Here is a 19868-nt window from a genome sequence, read left to right on the forward strand (position 1 = left end):
AAAAACCACACATCATTTCCAACTATTTCAAATCTGTGTTTAAAATGTCATCTTGTCGATCCGTTTCTGGTAAATAATTGCTGGGAAACGTCAACAAGATGGCCGCCGAGTGGACACGCTTAACAACGGCTGTGTCTAAAATCGCATTCTATTCAGTACCTACTGCTCGGTTGTTGATACAGTACTGTACATACTGATCAGTATAGCAGTAAGCATGAATACAATCCGGTAGAGGTTTACCCCTATGACGCTGTTTTTAATTGTAACCATATATATATATATATATATATATATATATATATATATATATATATATATATATATATATATATAACCATTTACCATGAATTTTACCATTATGATGATTACAGGTCTGTTGTAGGATGGGCAATGTGCATGTGTATGGGTGACAGCCTGTGTTATGTACTGTATGTATGCGTTATGTTATTTGTATTTAAACAGCAGATACTGTACTGTATGTGTCCAAGACAAATTTCCTTTGGGACAATAAAGCCTTCTTAATCTGTAGATAATAATATAACAATATCAGATCAACAATTAGAATGTTTTACTCCCCTTAGAGAGACTTGTATACTGAATCCCTTACCTACATGTTTCTTTAAACAGATTATTCCAGAAGTAATCAAACCCCTTCTAAAAAATAAGAAATTCTTCCCTTAGCACTGGCTAAGCCAGCAGTTATCAAACCAACTTTTAAGGAACCTCACTTCGACCCCTGTCAGTTGTCCAGCAATTATAGGCCAATATCAAATCTCCCCTTTATCTCCAAGATCTTAGAAAAGGTTGTAGCACAGCAGCTATGCTCGTACCTACATAGGAATAACATTAATGAAATGTATCAGTCAGGATTTAGACCTCATCATAGCACAGAGACAGCGCTAGTTAAATTGGTAAATGACCTACTACTGGCTTCTGATCAGGCTTGTTTCTCCTTGCTTGTGTTGCTTGACCTTAGTGCAGCTTTTGATACTATTGATCATACTATTCTTCTTGATAGACTAGAAAATGCTGTTGGCATTAAGGGAACAGCCCTCTCCTGGCTCAGGTCTTATTTGACCGATCGCTATCAGTTCGTAGATGTGTATGGTGACTTCTCTATGCATACTGAGATGAAGTTTGGTGTTCCGCAAGGTTCTGTTTTAAGCCCACTGCTTTTTTCTTTATATATGCTACCTCTGGGTCAAATTTTTCATAAACATGGAATTAGCTTCCACTATTATGCTGATGATACACAGTTGTATGTTTCAGCAAAGCCAGATAACAGACACCAGCTTAATAAAGTTGAGGAAAGGACATTAGACGTTGGATGCTTATCAACTTCCTCTTACTTAATTCTGACAAGACAGAAATACTTATTCTAGGACCACATGCAGCTAAAAGTAAGCTTTTAGCTTTTAACCCCAGTCTTTCATTTGACGCTCATGTAGATAATATTACTAAGATAGCCTTCATTCATCTCAGAAATATTGCTAAGAGAAGAAATATAATGTCCATACACGATGCAGGGAAATTATGCTTTCGTGCTTTCATGCTTTCGTCACCTCTGGGTTGGTGTCATGTAACGGGCGAGCAGGCGGATACAAGTGCAGTTAAAGGCTTTATTTAAAGAGAGGCAGGCAAATCCAAGGGGTTAGGTGATTGGCAAACAAGGTAAACTAGACCGACAACCAATCACATAACAGGGGCGGAGACAGGACAGAAACCAAAACAAAACACACGTGTAACAGTTAACAAGTCAATGTCAAAAACCTGGAAGTATGCGCTGTCACGCTTCGGGCCGCTGAGCCCGCTGCTTGCTCTGGTGCTTGGTACAAGGGGAAAGCTCTGACATTTAGATTATTGTAATGCCTTACTGTCTGGATGTTCCAGCAGGAGCATAAACCAACTCCAGTTAGTCCAGAATTCAGCTGCAAGAGTCCTTACTAGAACCAGAAGATATGACTACATCACCCCAATCTTATCCACACTGCACTGGCTCCCAGTGAAATTTCACATTGAGTATAAAATACTATTACTGACCTACAAAGCACTGAATAATTTAGCACCACAGTACCTAGGCAAACTTTTGGTCTTTTATGAGCCGCCACGCCTACTTCGATCAAAAGGTGCAGCCTTCCAATTAGTGTTTGGGACTCAGACACAGTCTCAGTGTTTAAGTAGTCTTTGAATAGTCAAGCTTTTTGTGAATAGTTTTTCTTTAGGTAAAGGAGCAGATCTAGAGGGCTCACAGGAATAGAGTGTTGTGGTGAACTGGGATGTTTGGATGCTCTCGCCCCCCCACTTTCACTTGTTCACCCAGGTTTGTTGATGGTGGAATGGCTGGCTGCCTTATGTCCCAGGGAGCCCTCATGTCTGTGTTACATTCTGGCTCTCCCTTTAGTTATGCTATCATAGCTAGTCTTGCCAGAGTCCCTGCTTGCACTCACACACAGTACATTGTCCTTAACCATTACGGAGCAATAAGCATACCTAATTATCTCTCACTCTCTTTCCTTATCTCTCCTTCTGTCGAGCTACTCATGATACTCCTGAGATACCAGTGATCCTGACCCCTTCAGCTCACTGGACCTGCCTGATCCATCCTGATGCCCTACTTCTGGTTGGAGTTCCCATAAATTGGAAGTTACGTACTGCTGCTGAGGATGACCCCACGTAGTGCAGCCTGGAGATCACTGAGATTGCTCAGGATGTTACCACTTAAAAACCATAAGATGGCTTTGGACCTCAATTGGACCATAAACAGTTATGCTGTGATGGCTAGGTCTACAATTGCCACAAACAGTTTTGCACTCAAGTCTCCATCAGTGAACAGTGGAGAAGTTCAACAAAACAGATTTCATGTAAAAATTGTAGTGAATGTTCCTGGTTACACAACTGCACTATTTGACCATGTAGTATTAGTACATTTATAGAAGGGATTTACTTATTTATAATCGCACTATCCATTGTTACCCAGATGAGGATGGGTTCCCTTTTGAGTCTGGTTCCTCTCAAGGTTTCTTCATCATTTCGTCTCAGGGAGTTTTTCCTCACCACCGTTGCCTCTGGCTTGTTCATTAGGGATAAATTCATACATTTAATATTGATATCCTGAATTTATATATCTTTAAAGCTGCTTTGGGATGATGTCCACTGTTAAAAGTAGGGATGCACCGAATGTTCGGCAACCGAAATTATTCGGCCGAAAATAGCAAAAAAAGCATTTTCGGTGTTCGGCCAAATAAGTGAAAAGGCCGAATAAATTTGACCGAACAATGACGTGTTTGATGACGTGACCAAATAGCCTAGCAACCAGAGTGAGATGTGCGAATGTCACGACCTCGATGAGGGGCGCGTGCGCATGTACGAGCTGTGGACACGTGCGTTTGTTTTGTTTCTGTTCCGGAGCATGTTTCTGTCACATCGCGAGACATAAGGGAGTAGAGTACAGAAGCAGGTAAAGAAGTATTTAGAAGGCAGACAAATCCTATATCCACTATAATACTCTGCGAGGTGTACAGGGACGCGAGCGGTATATATCCCCAATATAATAATCCGTATAGAACCGAATAGAACCATTTTTTGCACTCTTGTCAATGCACTTTTTAATGCTCTTTTTTGTTGTAGGCTACAGAGTGTTACATTCTTTCAGCAGTCAGTTATAGGCCTAACATAGGCTATTCAAGGGGGGCTCAAAGATGACCACATCAAAATATTTTTATTTTACTCATTTATTTATTTAAAGTTATATTGTGCCTTGTTGGTAGCCTATGCCTGCTGGTATGAAAAAAAAATGTTGTGTTAAATAAATATTTTGAAATTGTAGTTTTTGTAATTGATTTTTTCTTTGAAAAGCAAGACAAAATAGTAAAAAGCACATTTTGACACATTTGACTATTTGACTATTTATTTATGCAATGGTGAAAAAATGGCAAAATAAATATAAAAAAAAAAAAACGTGTTTGGTCTTCTCCCAAGTTTTTCTTTATATTCGGTTTCGGCTTCGGCCAAGAATTTTCATTTCGGTGCATCCCTAGTCAAAAGTGCTATACAAATACAACTGAATTTGATTGAATGTGTTGGAAGCAGGAAAAATGATCGAGCATAAGGATCTGAGTGACTTTCACAAGGGCCAAATTGGGATGGCTAGAGGACGGGGTCAGAGCATTTCCAAAACGACATCTTGTGGGGTGTTCCCATTACGCAGTGGCTAGTAACTACCAAAAGTGGTCCAAGGAAGGACCAAAGGTGTCAGAACACACTGTGCGTCATAGCTGTGAAAATCCTGAAGATTGTTCAGGAACTGTTCGAGGAACATGACGAAGATTTCAAGGTGTTGACTCGGCCTCCAAATCTCAATCCAGATCTCAATCAGATTGCACGGGAGAAACAAATTTATTATATATTCTATATTAGGCAGGTGGTTTTAATGTTATGGCTGATAAGTGTATATCTTTTGTTTGTTCAGCATATGAAAGGCCCAGTTGTTTGTAACATTTTTTTTGCAATATTGCAATAAAAACACATTAACCACCAGGCATATACCCATGGCAGGGTGAATTTTTTTTTTCTTCATTAAATGAGGCCTACAAATCATTTTGACTGTGGTGCTAATAGTGCTTCTCTGGTGCAGAGGAATACACTTTACCTTTGAGTTTACAGTTACTTTATTATAGACAAGCATCACCTACATAATCTACAGAACAGGCTACATGTACATTATTTGTAACTTGGGGAACAAAAATGTACATCTTGACAGTGTTAATAGGATCATCGCTTTTACAGTCATTTCTGGCTGACACCATCCCAGTTCTCTCTCAGATCTATTCCTGAAAATTGGCAGCCCTCTGTTCGTGTAGACTGGAGAGCAGATGTTTTTAGGCATCTTCTGTGAACAGTTTCTCCTCAATTGGCCATGGCTTTGAGAGGACATCGGGAAATACTAAAGCCTCCAGGCCTCCACCTTGTGGTTAGTAACAGCTCTTGTCCAAGCATCGACTCAAATCGACCTGAAAGGCAAACACCAACTCAGAGCAGACAGCTATAAATAGGCGCCATTATTTATAGAGTGAACAAGAAAAGATCTAAAAATAAGCGCTTCGAAAACAGCTTCACAAACACAGTCCAACACGCCTCATTAGCTTATGATTAGTAAGCAGTGTGACATTGCGCCCTTGTTCAAACAGAAGCTGGTTAGGGCAAGAGAAAAACTAGCTCATTCCAGATCAAGATAATTGATGGATCTCTTTTTAAAAAAGCACAGCAGTTGTGTTGATTTTATTATTATTATTATTATTATTGTATTGAGGTTATACTGAGTAAAACCTTTTTATTCCAAATTAACATGCCGTTGAAGAATACCTAAACCCTGATTAGCTGTTTATGTTGAAACATATTTAGCATTGTGCTATGCATTGGTTACAATATCATTTCATTTCCCCTGAGTAAATAAACACATACTGTCATGCAATGTTGCTAAGGAAGCAATGACAAGATGGAGAACGTCCCACACATTGGAGCAAACGTTATGCAGTTTGCATAAGCTAATACCACAAACGAGAAGTAACACCAGGCCTAGGCCTATGTATTGTTTGAGATCAATATAAAATTCAATAAGTTGTTCCAGAGTTCAATCTCACACCATTCTTTATCTACCCGCTAGATTATGCTACTGTTTATATTTAAAGGAAGTGACACGGAAATGTGACTTTCTCACGAAATACTTCAATAAAACGCTTGCATGCTTGCATTCTCTCGGACAGCATAGTAGACAAACATTAATCAGTCATGGGGAAAATCTCAATTTGAAGTGGAAATAGTTTAACCCTCCAGTGTGTGTTGATTTGATTTTTTCCTCCCTCCCCATCACTATAAATAGCACTGTAAATATTTAAAGACAATCCAATTATGTTTGGCAACTCTACTTACTGGAATTAACTTTGTTTGTTTGTTGTTGGTGGTAAATTGGCCCATAAATTATGACAAATTTAAATATTATTAAGACTTTAAATATCATTAAGCAGTCACTTTAAAAAAAAAATCATTTTCACAGTCTACATCAAAAACATCTATGATCAGATTAAGATCGGTATTGCTGTGTAAAAATCCCTTTCACGTCTCAGTCTGTTCTGTACTTGTCTCAACCCAGCAGATGGATTTATGCGCCGCTCGAGGTGACGTCACTACCCGAGTCCTCTGATTGGCTGGTTGAAGTTCAAAGGAGGGAGACTCGAACCGGCTCCGTTTAGAGCGCATTGATTGGTTGGTTGTGAGCCGGCGAGAAGAGAGCCGGTCTTTTCATCTTAGCCTGTTGTAATTGGCTGGTTGTGGAGGAGGAGGTGGGGCTAGCCGGTATTTATGTTGCTCTCATTGGCTGGATGTGAACCGGGGGGCGGAGTGGACCGGTTGTATTCTATTTAAATTGTTTTGGGAGCGCAGACTGACGAACACATGAGCGTAAGCGCGTATTAGGATCCGGCTGAACACGTGGGCGTGTTTAGTTTATTTTATAGTAAAATAATCCGCGTTTTATACCCAGATGCAGCGGACGTCAACGTGGAAAGTGACACGTCTAGTTGGATATACCGTGTAGAATGTTTTTTCTTTTCTTTCTTTCTTTCTTTCTTTCCTTTTTTTGGGGGGATTGTTGACTACCAATGATCATCAGGTAAGGCTGAATGAATCTTGTTGGGATGTTCTGGTTTCACGTATTCACCTGCTTGTTTGAAACTGGCATTCTCCAAGCGAGATTATAGCCTCATTAGAGAATATATTTTTGGAAAAACCTGATAGCCCATTGCAATGAAGAATTCAGCTTTTCATACAAAAAAAAGAAGTCATTTTACAAGCTGAATATCTAAATATCATGCAAGCTTTGCATGCAAAGTAGAAGGAAATCTATCATTTAATGATTTAACTATTTAAAAGCCAAAGTATGGGAAAGAAGGATATTAAAAAGATATGCATAGCACGAAAAAAAGGAGTAATGATGATGATAATAATAATAATAATAATAATAATAATAATAATAATAATAATAATATGCAGTTCATGCCACACACTCTTACAGTACGTCACTAACATGATTAAACAGGGAGTTGATTAAATGTGCAGTGTTTCTTCTGCTTTGCACCTGTTGGAGCTCATAGGACACTTTTGACTTGGACATTTCCAGAGCAGATACATCTCTGTGCAATCACAGCTAAAAATAATAATAGTAATAATAAATGAACCGAAGTGGTATTTATTATTGTTATTAAGATCAAAGTAAAGCGTAAAGTTGTGCAGAAGTAACAGCGGTGCGGTGCACATGTCGCAGTATTTATTTATTTATTTATTTATTTATTTACTTACTTACTTACTTATTTTTCACATTTCTTATTAGACAGCCGGCAGGATAAGCCACATGTTCATGGCAATGTTGACTCACTCATACATAACTTCTTCCAGGCCAAACTATGCATGATGTGCCGTCTTAGACACGTTTTTTCTTTTTTTTTTTTATTTTTTTTTTCTTTTTTCTTTTTTTTTTTTAAAGTGATGGATAAGAGGTTGATCCTGAAAATAAAGAATACCCAGTCACAGTAGAGTTTTTAGGTCACATTTTCCACTGTGTGTCTCTGTTAAACTAAACACTCCTCCTAGACATAAACAAAGTTATATTACATTTCATTTACTCAAAGAAACAGTCCCATCTGTCAATCTGACTGTGTGCATTGCCAGGTATTTGATCGTTTATCCAGTAGAATATGTTGTAGCATTTCCATTTCCAGCCATCAGATTTCAAAGGCAGCTCACTTTTATCTTCATCACAAATCATTCCGAATCACATTTAATCCATTAAAAAGCTATTTCAGTTCTGTTTGCAGGCATGGACACAATCAAATCAGTGCTAAAAAAAAAAAAAAAAGGGCATGCTGAGAGTTATTACTACACTAAGGAAATTGTAGTGCTAAACTGTACCTTGTTGGACCCTCAAACATACATATTTTTACCTTTTAATATATATCTTTCATATTTAAAGAGAATCTAGTGTACCTTTTAAAATGATTTAAGGTACATAATATTTATTTCTTTAGAGGTATACAACATGCACCTTTCTAGATTAAGGATACATACTGAAAGTACCACTGAGAGTATCACCTGACCAACAAGGAAACGTACAGATCATTACCCGTTTGTATGAATAAGAAAATCGTACGTCATTTTATTTCTTCGCAAAATCAAATTCTCATCATACTTTAATGTTGTGGAAATGTAGAAGATAATAAAACGTGCATCTTTTGTCATAGCTGGTTGCTGTGGGTTCGTGTTAAAAACATGTAGAACAGATCTAGGATGATAACGAGTGATGCTATAGCGCTCACAGGCCTAGCCCTACACAGCTGAGAAAGAGAAGATGAGGTCCCTGTGGATGAGCCCTCCAGTCCCATCTGTCTCACCGTACTGTGCCAAGCAGGAAGAAAGGATCACAAACTATTGGTTTCTGCTAGAGTTTGTGGAAATCAAATTGGATTCAGATTTGCATTCATTTATAATCCAGCTGAAATATCTCGGATTAAGCCACTGTGCTAGACTGTTTAGAAAAGTAGCAACCATGACAGTAAATGATAAAGTGATGGAAGGCTCAGTGCTGGTCTACACTTAACTGTTTCCTCATCTAGCGCACTTACCACTGTGGAATGATGTTGATGAACTCGAACCAAATTTCTAACCAAAACACAGCCACAACTCTACCTTGATGAGAACCGATCTCAGGCATGATATGGACCAGCCCAAAAATGCTGCACTTGGGCCAAGTCCAAATTCTCCAAATTCTATGAAAACCTTTAATGTTGCTGCACATAGTTCAGACTCTTTTGGCCCACAATCCACTTGCCATTGACATAACTGGCCCTTATTTGCCTGAACTGAACCATATTTGGCCCGGAATAATCTGCTATCTGGGCAGGCCGGCATACTCAAAATAATCTGTTTTAGAGTGTGGTTGGAAAAGTTTCCAGGACTCTGCTACTGGTTAGAGAAATCCAGCCAGTGTGTACCAGTGCACTGGTAAAGGATGTAGTCATGCAAAACATTTTCCATCTTCCCTGACTGTGTGATTAGCAAAGTATGTGAAAATGGGCATTAATAATGCACCAGTGAGCAGTAAGGCTGGTGGAGCGTGGAGTGAACAGGTTGACAAATACACTGGTGGGGCATTAAAGTGCTGCAAGCGACTGCTGGAAAGCAGCTTTGTGCTTCGGGGCAAGTAGAAATTCCTATCCATTCTGCTGTTGAGGCCATAATTGCAGCAACACATTTATTGTTTGTTCCACAGGTGGAACTGTACAAAACCATATTAGACAAGCAGAGTCAGCAAAATGCAATGTAATGCTGACTTGACATAAGCCAGATTTTCCATGGGATCTTAAGGAAGCACTATGACCTTGAGTCAAAAGTTGAAATTGTCTTATAATTGTAGTGCTGCCAAAAATGACCAAGCAAACCATTACCTTACAATCTCTCAGCTATGGGGAATGGGAGCTAAAATTACTCATTGTTATTTTATTCAGAACCAAATGAAATATTTTTGGCACATTCTGTGGTTCTGAACTAACCTAAGGGATTAGTCAGAGTCCTCACTGGCTTCATAGTAGGATTTTGTTGTTTTTTTGTGTGTATCCTGCATCAACATCTGTTAAGAATGGTTGGTATTAATTCCAACAGACATTTAACTCGGTGTATGTGTCAAATGTTGCAATATATTTAGAAAAGTAAAACTAATTGTCTACTTGAATTTCTTGTTTTTGGTAGGACACTTCATTGATGAGAACAAAGGAGCAGATGAGAGCAGAGTGATCAGTGCACACTAGGCCCTGCAGACCTTTCTGTCAGTCAAAAGGTCTAACTGGAGCAGAGTGACGCCTGTTGCGTCCAGCTCTAAACGGTCCCACCATTTCCTTCTTGTGTTGGTCTCCGTGAGAGTTTCAAAACTGTTTCTCCAACGCTTCTTCCAGAAACTCAGACTGTTTTCCAAAGCAGAAGCAGCACAACCCTCCCAGACAGAGGTGATGGGAAGTGTGCGGGCTAACCGCTATAGCATTGTGTCATCAGAGGAGGACGGGATGAAGTTGGCCACTATGGCGGTGCAGAATGGCTATGGGAATGGGAAGAGCAAGGTGCATACTCGGCATCAGCCCCAGAGCAGGTTCGTCAAGAAAGATGGACACTGCAATGTACAGTTCATCAATGTCAGTGAAAAGGGTCAGCGCTATTTGGCTGACATTTTTACCACTTGCGTGGACATTCGCTGGCGCTGGATGCTTCTCATCTTCTGCCTGGCATTCCTGCTCTCATGGCTGTTCTTCGGATGCATCTTCTGGCTGGTCGCCATCTTCCATGGAGACCTGGAAGGCAACAGTCCGAAATGTGTTTCGAATGTGAGCAGCTTTACTGCAGCTTTTCTTTTCTCCATTGAGACACAGACCACCATTGGCTATGGCTACCGCTATGTGACAGACGAATGTCCCGTTGCTGTCTTCATGGTGGTTTTCCAGAGCATCGTGGGCTGCATCATTGACGCTTTCATCATCGGTGCAGTCATGGCTAAGATGGCCAAGCCTAAAAAGCGAAACGAGACATTGGTGTTCAGCCACAATGCTACCGTGGCCATGAGGGACAACAAGCTGTGTCTAATGTGGAGGGTTGGCAACCTGCGCAAGAGCCATCTGGTAGAGGCCCATGTTCGGGCTCAGCTCCTTAGGTCTCGTACTACAGCAGAGGGGGAATATATCCCGCTGGACCAAATAGACATTGATGTGGGCTTTGATAGCGGCATTGACCGTATTTTCTTGGTTTCTCCAATAACCATTGTCCACGAGATTGACGAGGACAGCCCATTTTATGACATGAGCAAGCAGGAGCTAGACAGTTCGGAGTTTGAGATCGTGGTGATCTTGGAAGGTATGGTGGAAGCGACAGCCATGACAACTCAGTGCCGTAGCTCATATCTGGCCAGTGAGGTCATTTGGGGCCACCGCTTCGAGCCAGTCTTGTTCGAGGAGAAGAACTACTACAAAGTGGACTATTCGCGCTTTCACAAGACCTATGAGGTGCCCAGCACCCCGCTGTGCAGTGCCAGGGACCTTGCAGAGAAAAAATACATCCTTTCCAATCCCAATTCCTTCTGTTACGAGAATGAGGTGGTGCTTCCGAACAAAGAGGAGAAGGAAGAAGGAGACGGGGGTGGACTGCTGCCCACGAGCACACACACTGACACTGGCTCAGACTCTGACCACAATCAAGCCAGTGTTCCTTTAGAGTCACGGCCACTGAGGCGAGAATCAGAAATATGACTGTATAGGCCTCCTGTGAAAAGTCCAGTAATTGCCTGTTGATCAAATAGGCACGTTGATCTGAACTGAGGTCCTGAGGGGATGCAGACTTAAGCTGACGGTACAGCTGCGCGGAGAGGTTAAGAGATGAACTGAACAAGAGCGTTCATGATGAATATATCCGGTTTATAAAGAGGCATTGCACTGAAAATGAGTGCACACGAAAGGGCGGGTGGGTTTATCCAGTTATGCAACACTACCTTTTAGACCATTGCTCTTTGATGGAACACAGTGGAGAGGATGTAACTGCTATGTAAAACTTGAAAATATCGGGCATGTCTTCCTGTGCATTTGTCCAGCAGTGGTAGACTGATATGAACAGGCTAAAAAAAAAAAAAGAGTGTTCTACTAATGCATGAATGATATCAAATCATGTATTGTATTTTATACATATATGCTGTAGAGGGGAAAAAAAAGCTAAACTCGTACTGATACCAACGTGTGCACGTTTACCTTAATTTATGCCTGTATTACATAGCCAAGCATCTCCGACGTAGAAATTCTTTATTTGTCAGATAGGGCAGTAACCAAACGAAACCTTTACATCTGTTCAGTACAGACAGATGCAATCATAGATAAATGCCTGTGTTTATAGTGCCCTGTCGTGTCATATAGATATACAATGGTCCAACTTTTTACATACGAGTGATGAACATTGGTCAATCTATTATTTAATATATTACCGTTTGTACCACCTTATTGTTAGCGTGAGTTCTCATAAGGGGTCAAAGGTATCCCTGAAATATTCCTGTTGGGAACTTCTGATTTTAGACGTGTGTGTGTGTGAGCTTGTCTGTGTGTGTGTGTGTGTGACCTGTGGCCACAATACAAACAGTTTACTTGCTATTAATGTAACTAGTAGTTTGCTCTGCGTGGGTCATTTGGGCTTAATTGCAGGCTCAGGAGCTGGGGAAATGCAAGGAACATGCCTGTTTACAGTGGTAACTCCCACAGGGCCAGACCGGTGTCAAAGCCAGACACAGCAGTCATCCCATCCACTGGGAAGAGAGAGTGAGAATGCGCTAATGAATGTTTTTCCATACATGCTGCTATGTTGCATCTTATAATAGGGTTTTGGAGAAGACTGAAATATTCTAAAGAGTATTCTAATCAAGGCATCAAATTATTTGAAAGATATTAGATGCAGGTCTATAGGACAGAAAAAGAAAAAAAAGAAGAAGAAGAAACTATTTTTGATGGGATTTTGGTTTTGTTTGTTCTTTAGTACACATGCTTATTATATGAGATTTTTTTTTCATATTCAAAGCCAAATGTTTTTAAAGGAAAATATCACAGAGATCATGAGAAATAAGGCTACAGTGTAGCCTCTTGGGAAAACTCCTTATCCCCTAAACGTCAGTGTTATTATATAATGTAATATAATGTCATATATTATATTATATTATATTATATTATATTATATTATATTATATTATATTATAGTGCTGCATAAGTAAGTGTTCCAAGGTTGCTAGAAATGTGTAGATTTGCATACAAGCAACTTGTATGAATTAAAAATATATTTTTTTACAATAAAACCTAAATATTCAATATGTAAAACTGCACTGTATTATGGCCTTGAGATTTAAGGTAGCTAATATTTTGTAAAATTGGATAGAAAACAGCACTGTTACAGATGTTTTTACCCCTACAATGTTAATTTTTTTATTATTATTCTTTTTTTTTAAATTTCATGACACCAAGGTCTAGCTTTACCTGACGAACTGCAGTTCAACCCTCATGGCTCATGCTCTGGGTCGTTGAATCCTGTAGGACTGAGTAATTAGACCAAGATCACGTCACCAGCACCGACCTCAGGATGGATCGTAACCTGAGATTTCACGTTATCAGCCGATGTCGTGCTATCAAACCAGCCTCGCTACATGTCGGGAAGTTTTCTAAGCAGAGCAGATCTTCTCCAGTGCTCTCTAAAAGGAGATAATAATATTCAGATCAGCAAACAGTTGCTTTATTTTATGATTTACACTCGAAAAGCGTACAAATCTACATGAATCGGTATCCGCTTTTGTGTTAGCTTTGCGTTAGGTTGGGTTTTTTGGTTGTTTTTTTTTTTGCTATTGTTATTTCTGGGGGGGTTTTCTCTGCACTTAAAAAAAAAAAAACAACAACAAAAAAAAAAACATCAACACTAGGTTACTAGGCAGAATCAATAGGCCTGATGAATAATGACCTATCAAACTGAAGAAGCCTTTCTCAATGACTGATGGCCTGCGTGCAGTTTCTCCTTGATTTGTAAATATCCCAGTACTTTTTGCAGTCTGTTTTTTCTGTCAGTCTTCCTTGTACTGCAAAAAACAATGGAATGTACAGATTTTTATATTATGACTAATATTATTGAAGTTGTTGTTGTTATTATTATTATTATTATTATTATTATTATTATTATTATTATTATTATTGTTGTTGTAATAATTATTGTACATGCTATTTTATTTCTGTTTTTCAATAAAATATGAATGAAGAATCAAAAGAAGTGTTGCTTGACTTTCACTGTGTGCTCGTGGAGAATTCTTTAGACTAGCATTCTAAAGTATTGGCTCCCCTGAAATCCTTTTTCACTTCTTATTTTGTCTTGGAATTATCCATGTACTGTATGCCTGATGGGATCGCGTTCAAAAAGCTTAAGGTCGGCAATGAATTAGACAAATGTTTTGTTAAACATTCATCTTGGACATTACGCAGAATGATGTCAGACAACATCTGTACCTCTCTCTTAGTTTCACACTTTTCGCATTTCTCATACTGTTTAAGATATTAGCTTATCAGCCTTCCAGTTAAAAAAAGATTTGTTTACAGATACAGGATTTCACTAAAGTATGGCTCTAAAAAGGCTCTTACTCCTACCATCATAGGCAGTAAACAAATACCATCTTCATACCTATGCACTCCTTGTGTGCCTAATGCTTAACATAAAAGGCTGTGGTTTTGCACTCATGAGCAATGTGCTGTGTAATCCTCTGTCATTATGTCGAGGTGAGAAATCCCAGAACGTTCGTGAGAGGAAATGGGGCTCATTTTGAGTACTAGGAGCTGACTCTGGCTCTAGTTGCTTCCCTCGACAAGCTCAGGCTGTGATTCATGTTTTAGAGGAGTGATGGAAGCTCGATGGAAAAAATCCTCTTTCACAGGATAGCAAGATGGACACTAATGTCAACTTAAAGGGCCTGGACTTCTGGAAAAAGGGGAACAGAGTGTGTGTATGTGTGTGTACGTGTGTGAGAGATCATTCCTGTATTTGCTAATAGTCATTACAAGATCCATTAATAAGAAAGATGGACAGGAAAAGTACAAGGGGAGGATGGAGAGAGAGAGAGAGAGAGAGGAAAAAGCAGATGGTTTCTCTCAGCTAACAAAAACATAAAATAATTTCCATTCAATAGTAAATCTTTCTGATTGCTTTCGCTACAATCAATTTACTTATTCTTTCATTACTTTGAATATTTTACTTATTTACTTATTTACTTACTGTCTTTTGTGTATTGTAACTTTGTTCTATCTATCTATCTATCTATCTATCTATCTATCTATCTAAAAACATGAGTGAAATATCTATATGTCGTAATGTCTGGTGTATTTCTGTTGGTTGTAATATATGTATAACATGCAATATATTATTATTGCCAGTAAAAAAAAAAAAAAAAAAAAACCTTAATCTGATAATGAAATGAGAAGTATATGTGCTCATCATGATGATATTACAGTAATTAAAGCTCAGACTCAAATATTACTCCAAGCTGTCCGTATTTTCCTCATAAATACGTCATTTCTAAAGTGCAGTACTTTAGTATTTCTACACAGATTTGTCATTTGTGCAGAAATACTAAAGTAATAAACTTTAGTATTTAGAAGTCCTAATCAAATTGCCTTAACATCGTTCAGGTAGAAAGGTAAACTACTTGTTTTTACGTATAAATACTAAAAAGATATCCTAAATGCACGATATATCAAATATTGACATGTCCTAATAATCCTATATAGTTTAGAACCCTTAAGCATTCTTCAGTTGGGCGGCTGTGGTTCAGGTGGTAGAGCGGGTTGTCCACTAATCATAGGGCTGGCGGTTCGATTCCCGGCCAACATGCCGATTTCCAGCCCACATACCAAAGTGTCCTTGGGCAAGACACTGAACGCTAAGTTGCTCCTAATGGCACGCTAACACCTTGCATGGCAGCTCTGCTACCATTGGTGTGAGAATGGGTGAATGAGAACCAGTGTAAAGCCCTTTGTAGAAATGCTAAGGTTAAAAAAAGCACTGTATAAGTGCGGACCATTGAGTTGTCCCTCTGGGAGAACCATTAGAAGTAGAGCTCTTTTGGAAAGCTAAGAACACTTATATGACTATACAAACCCTTAAAGAATCCTTTTGATTTAAAAGTGTGTATGGCATATGTATTAACTACTTAAGTATTTGGTAAAAACTCCACCTTATTAGGAATTATGTTCTTTGTAATACCTAGAACCTGTAAGGGTCCGGTAGACTCTTTAATGTCTCATTGGGTAATTTAGCGTTCTTAACACCTTCTGACCAATCAGATTTGAGAATTCAACCACTCTGTGGTATAATAATGAAATAATATACTGTATAATATATATTTGTAATGATCTATACAGTATATAATGGCCTAAAACAATTCTACTTGGAGTTCTACAGTACATGGAAAATGTAAGGTTTACCCAATGTGGGGGGGCACAAAATTTTCTACAAGTGTAATTACTTTAATCATGAACACTTGTGACATCATTCACAACGGATAATGAGTTTGACAGAACAGTGAATTTTCTTTGTAAGTCTGTTTTTCATATCCAGAGGACGACCGCTGCTGCTATGAACTTGTCTCGTTGATGTTACACAACATTAAATGTAGCTATCATTGTTTAAAATGATAACGCGTCATTCAATAATAAATTCAAAACCAAAATCGTTTGAAAATTGATGTCGTACAAAAGGAACAAACACTTCAGGATGTGATGTTACTGGGCAGAAAATCAGCTTTGGGGTGGAGCAACTTTGTCTTGAGCCATGCAAACATCACAGCACCCAGTTGTTGATCATTTTCCTATAACAGCACACCTTGTTGTGTTTTATTCCTTACTTAAATGGTTCACACACTTTCACTTTGTAGCTTGATATCTCGGGTTTCACAGAGAAAAAGAAATGCATTGCTCTCTCAAACGGTGAACAGTGGCGCTCTAAAGACAGTGGTGAGCTCATTCCACTGATGTAATGACTGCAGAAAAGGTTTATAGTGTGAGTGTGTACTATGACATTGGGCTTGACCGCTCCATTGGTGGGAAAATACACATTCAAGCGTCACCCTTTTCCGGTCACACCATTTAATATTCCATTTATTTATTGAATTATTAATTTAACACGGTGGCCCGGAAAGGCACGCTGGGGCAGTACTTCCTGCCTGAAAGGAAGAGTTGTGCACATTGTTAAGTGCCTTAGAGAGATTAGCAGGTGGTGAGTTTACGCTGTTCTACACACACCCCACCCTCAACTTTAAGGCCCTTTATCGGAGGCAGCCTGTCAAGCTCGTTGGAGTTTTAGAATAAAGGCAGTTTTACAGGAAAGCTAAATTTACCTTTTTGGTGAGTAAACGGTAAAGAGTTCAATCTCTCAGAGGACTGCTAAAAGAAACTCCAAAGAATTCATTTTACACGAATTCATTTACATTTATTTTCCAGTGAACTCGTGCTTGACTGCATGAAAGAAGAATGTCAGCTTGCACGTGACACTATCTATCAGAGTCTTATCATGCAAATTTGCCAAAAAAATCTTTGTTTCATTCAACAAATCATAGTGCGTACTAATGAAAGCTGTATGGAATAGAAAAGCTTCTCAGGTGGTCTGCAGGTGCTCCAACCACAACATGCCTGTTTGATTATTCTATTTTTATACTGAGTTTTCAGGGAAGTGGTTTTAGGAACCAAGTGCAAGGGTAAAGCACGTCAGGTCGCCTCTCTCATGTAAATCATGATTTGTCCTCAGTGACATCTCTTTTTTTCTTTTTTTATCCAGACCTTCAAAACTTCACTAGACCTTTAAACTTCTCTGACCAGCTGTGATCAGAAGCAACAGTAAACAATGCCGGCCTGAGGGGCTTCCTTCACCAAAACAACCACAAAACAATCCATTCTCTAAACTATAACCGGAAAACACCCCTCTAAGAAGTGTGAGTCTGGGAACTGCTCTGTCCCACACTTGGAGACCTGCTGTGATCCCTCCACTGTTGTGTCTGTCTGGATCAGGTGGTTTCCTGCTTCACACGGACCATGCAACCTGTAAGCTTTTCAGTTTTTGCAGATCACGTCAGATCATAATTCTTGACATGATGAGACTTATATTCGTGAAGTCTTATTGGACATGTTAGTAAAAAAAATTTTTAAAAAAAAATAATAAATAAATAAAAAATTGTTCTGTGATTCTTGATGATTCAGACTTCTGGATCATGCTGAATACACAATATATGATGAATCATCTCTCATTCTCAAAGTACAATTCTAGGAGAAAGGCACACACTTCCTATGAGGCATGTGAAGCATGCTGCCAAATTGTTGACAGAGTTTCCCAGAATGGCAGCAGAATGTACAGTATGATCATGTGTTGAAATCTCCACCTTGAAACACATTAAATATGGTTCTATTGAAATATTGCAATCATTTATTGCACGCCATGGTGATGTCACAGATGCTAACGGGTTTTTTTTTTTTTATAGCTGAAAAAATGTCTACAATCTCAAACATACAGTAACGGTCAGGTTGCACTGTTGTTTCCTAAAAAAAAAAAAAAAAAGAGCAAGAGCTTGTTTTGTCACTCAGCATTTTCCAGCCACATTCAATCCAATAGAGAGGTAGTGGAGAGGTTGGAGCAAATGCCGGACTCAAACTTACAGGATGCGATGCAGACATAGGCAGTTGCGCTGAGCTATGGCAGAGACTTGGCTTGGCTAGTTAGCATGAGACGATGAGCACAATGACGAAGAGTTGGAAGTTATAGGGCTGAGTCCTACTGGTACCAGTATTAGCTGGTAGTCGAGGGTAGTGTAGGAGACCGTTAATACACAATCATGCTGAAAGTTTAAAAGTTTAAGCTAAAAAAATCAACACCGAATTTTATCACAGATTAAATCTTAGATGCTTGGAAAATTACATTCATTTACATTTATTCATTTAGCAGACGCTTTTATCCAAAGCGACTTACAAATGAGGAAATACAAGCAATGTAACATTACATTAATTAACAAATGACATTAATTATCAAGGTTATTGTACAAATTGTTAAGGGTGGATTTTTCCTTTATGGACCTGATCGTGTATATTTTGACTATATTGTGTGATGGAAAATGGAACTGAGACATCACCATTACTAGTGCAAATTAGTACAGGGCTAAGTCTAGCCTTAAACACAAATTAGACTCTTCTGTGGATGAGGTGAATGCTGGAGTGTAGTACTCACACAGCTATACTATTGTATACAACTTTCCTCTTCGGAAACATGTCTAGAAACTGGAGTGGAGACTCTGATTGCCACTTCCTTCCTCTACATCTGTTCATTGTATGGTGTACGGGGTAGCGTTATTGGTTCCTTAACGTGAGTCCTCCTGCTGTTATGGTAAGGAGAGAGTGTCTAAAGCAAGATCAAGAAATGGAAAAATTTTGACTTAGTTTTGCAATTCGAGTGGGGGAAAAAGCAAAAGACATGACAAATGTGAAAAAGTGGAATGCTTGATTACTGACGTTCAATTCCTGGTATATTTCAGCATATACACAAACACTCAAAGGTGTGGCAGCATGTGTTTATGTATAGGACGAGACTGTAGTTGGAGAATATCTGACTTGTTTATTGGTGAAAAATATGTATGGACACAAAGAGGCACATATGTATTACCTTATTAAAGTCATTCGCTGATCATCAGTCAGTGCTTTGTGAAGGTTGTAGTGGATCCAGAGCCTATTCAATGGGCATGAAGTGGAAATACACCCTAGACAGGACAGTCCATTGTAGAGCACCACGCACATTACACATACACACTCATTCACACATAGGGGTTATTTAGCATAGCAAGTCCACCTACTGCCATGTTTTATGGAGGTAGAAAGACAGAGTGGTATTATTAATGAGTTCTGCCTGAATTATCCTCCCAGAGATGGCCAGAGAGGCCAGAGATGGGGCATTGATTGGGGGAGGCAGGGTTTTTCCTGGGGGTAGTTGCCACGTTGTGCCACCCATGTAGCCAAACTCCTGGGAAATGGTAATTCGAATCCAATAAGCTATAATCATTGGAGTTGTTTCAGTGGAAAAAGTGAAAACTAACATCAATACAATCTACTTAAAATACTAAAATAGAATCTTTCCTGAGGATCAAAACTGAGGATCCTGCTTTGTAAGTTTCCATAACAGACCTTCTTTCTAACTAACAACTTTTAGTACATTCTTCCATCTGTACAGTTTCACAGCATTAAATCAAA

The 19868-nt window shown here is 39.0% G+C and overlaps 1 protein-coding gene across 2 annotated transcripts; it reads left to right on the forward strand.

Annotated features, from left to right (window-relative positions):
* Positions 1 to 6449: 6449 nt before the first annotated feature.
* Positions 6450 to 13860, forward strand: kcnj2a (potassium inwardly rectifying channel subfamily J member 2a). 2 transcript variants are annotated; one of them, XR_006983530.2, is made up of 3 exons: positions 6450 to 6667; positions 9796 to 11547; positions 13080 to 13860. XR_006983530.2 is itself a non-coding variant. In XM_017484212.3 (2 exons), the coding sequence occupies exon 2, from the start codon at positions 10053 to 10055 to the stop codon at positions 11334 to 11336; it is 1284 nt and encodes a 427-aa protein (XP_017339701.1). In that variant the 5' UTR covers positions 6450 to 6667; positions 9796 to 10052; the 3' UTR covers positions 11337 to 13860. The 2 variants fall into 2 exon arrangements, 1 of the variants encoding a protein (XP_017339701.1); XM_017484212.3 differs by having other exon boundaries at positions 9796 to 13860.
* Positions 13861 to 19868: the final 6008 nt, after the last annotated feature.

This window comes from Ictalurus punctatus, chromosome 13 (genome assembly GCF_001660625.3).
Source record: "Ictalurus punctatus breed USDA103 chromosome 13, Coco_2.0, whole genome shotgun sequence".
NCBI classification, from domain to species: domain Eukaryota; kingdom Metazoa; phylum Chordata; class Actinopteri; order Siluriformes; family Ictaluridae; genus Ictalurus; species Ictalurus punctatus.

Bases quoted from the DNA above. Each gene is read 5' to 3' on its own strand.
- kcnj2a (XM_017484212.3), top strand. From the start codon at position 10,053: ATGGGAAGTGTGCGGGCTAACCGCTATAGCATTGTGTCATCAGAGGAG.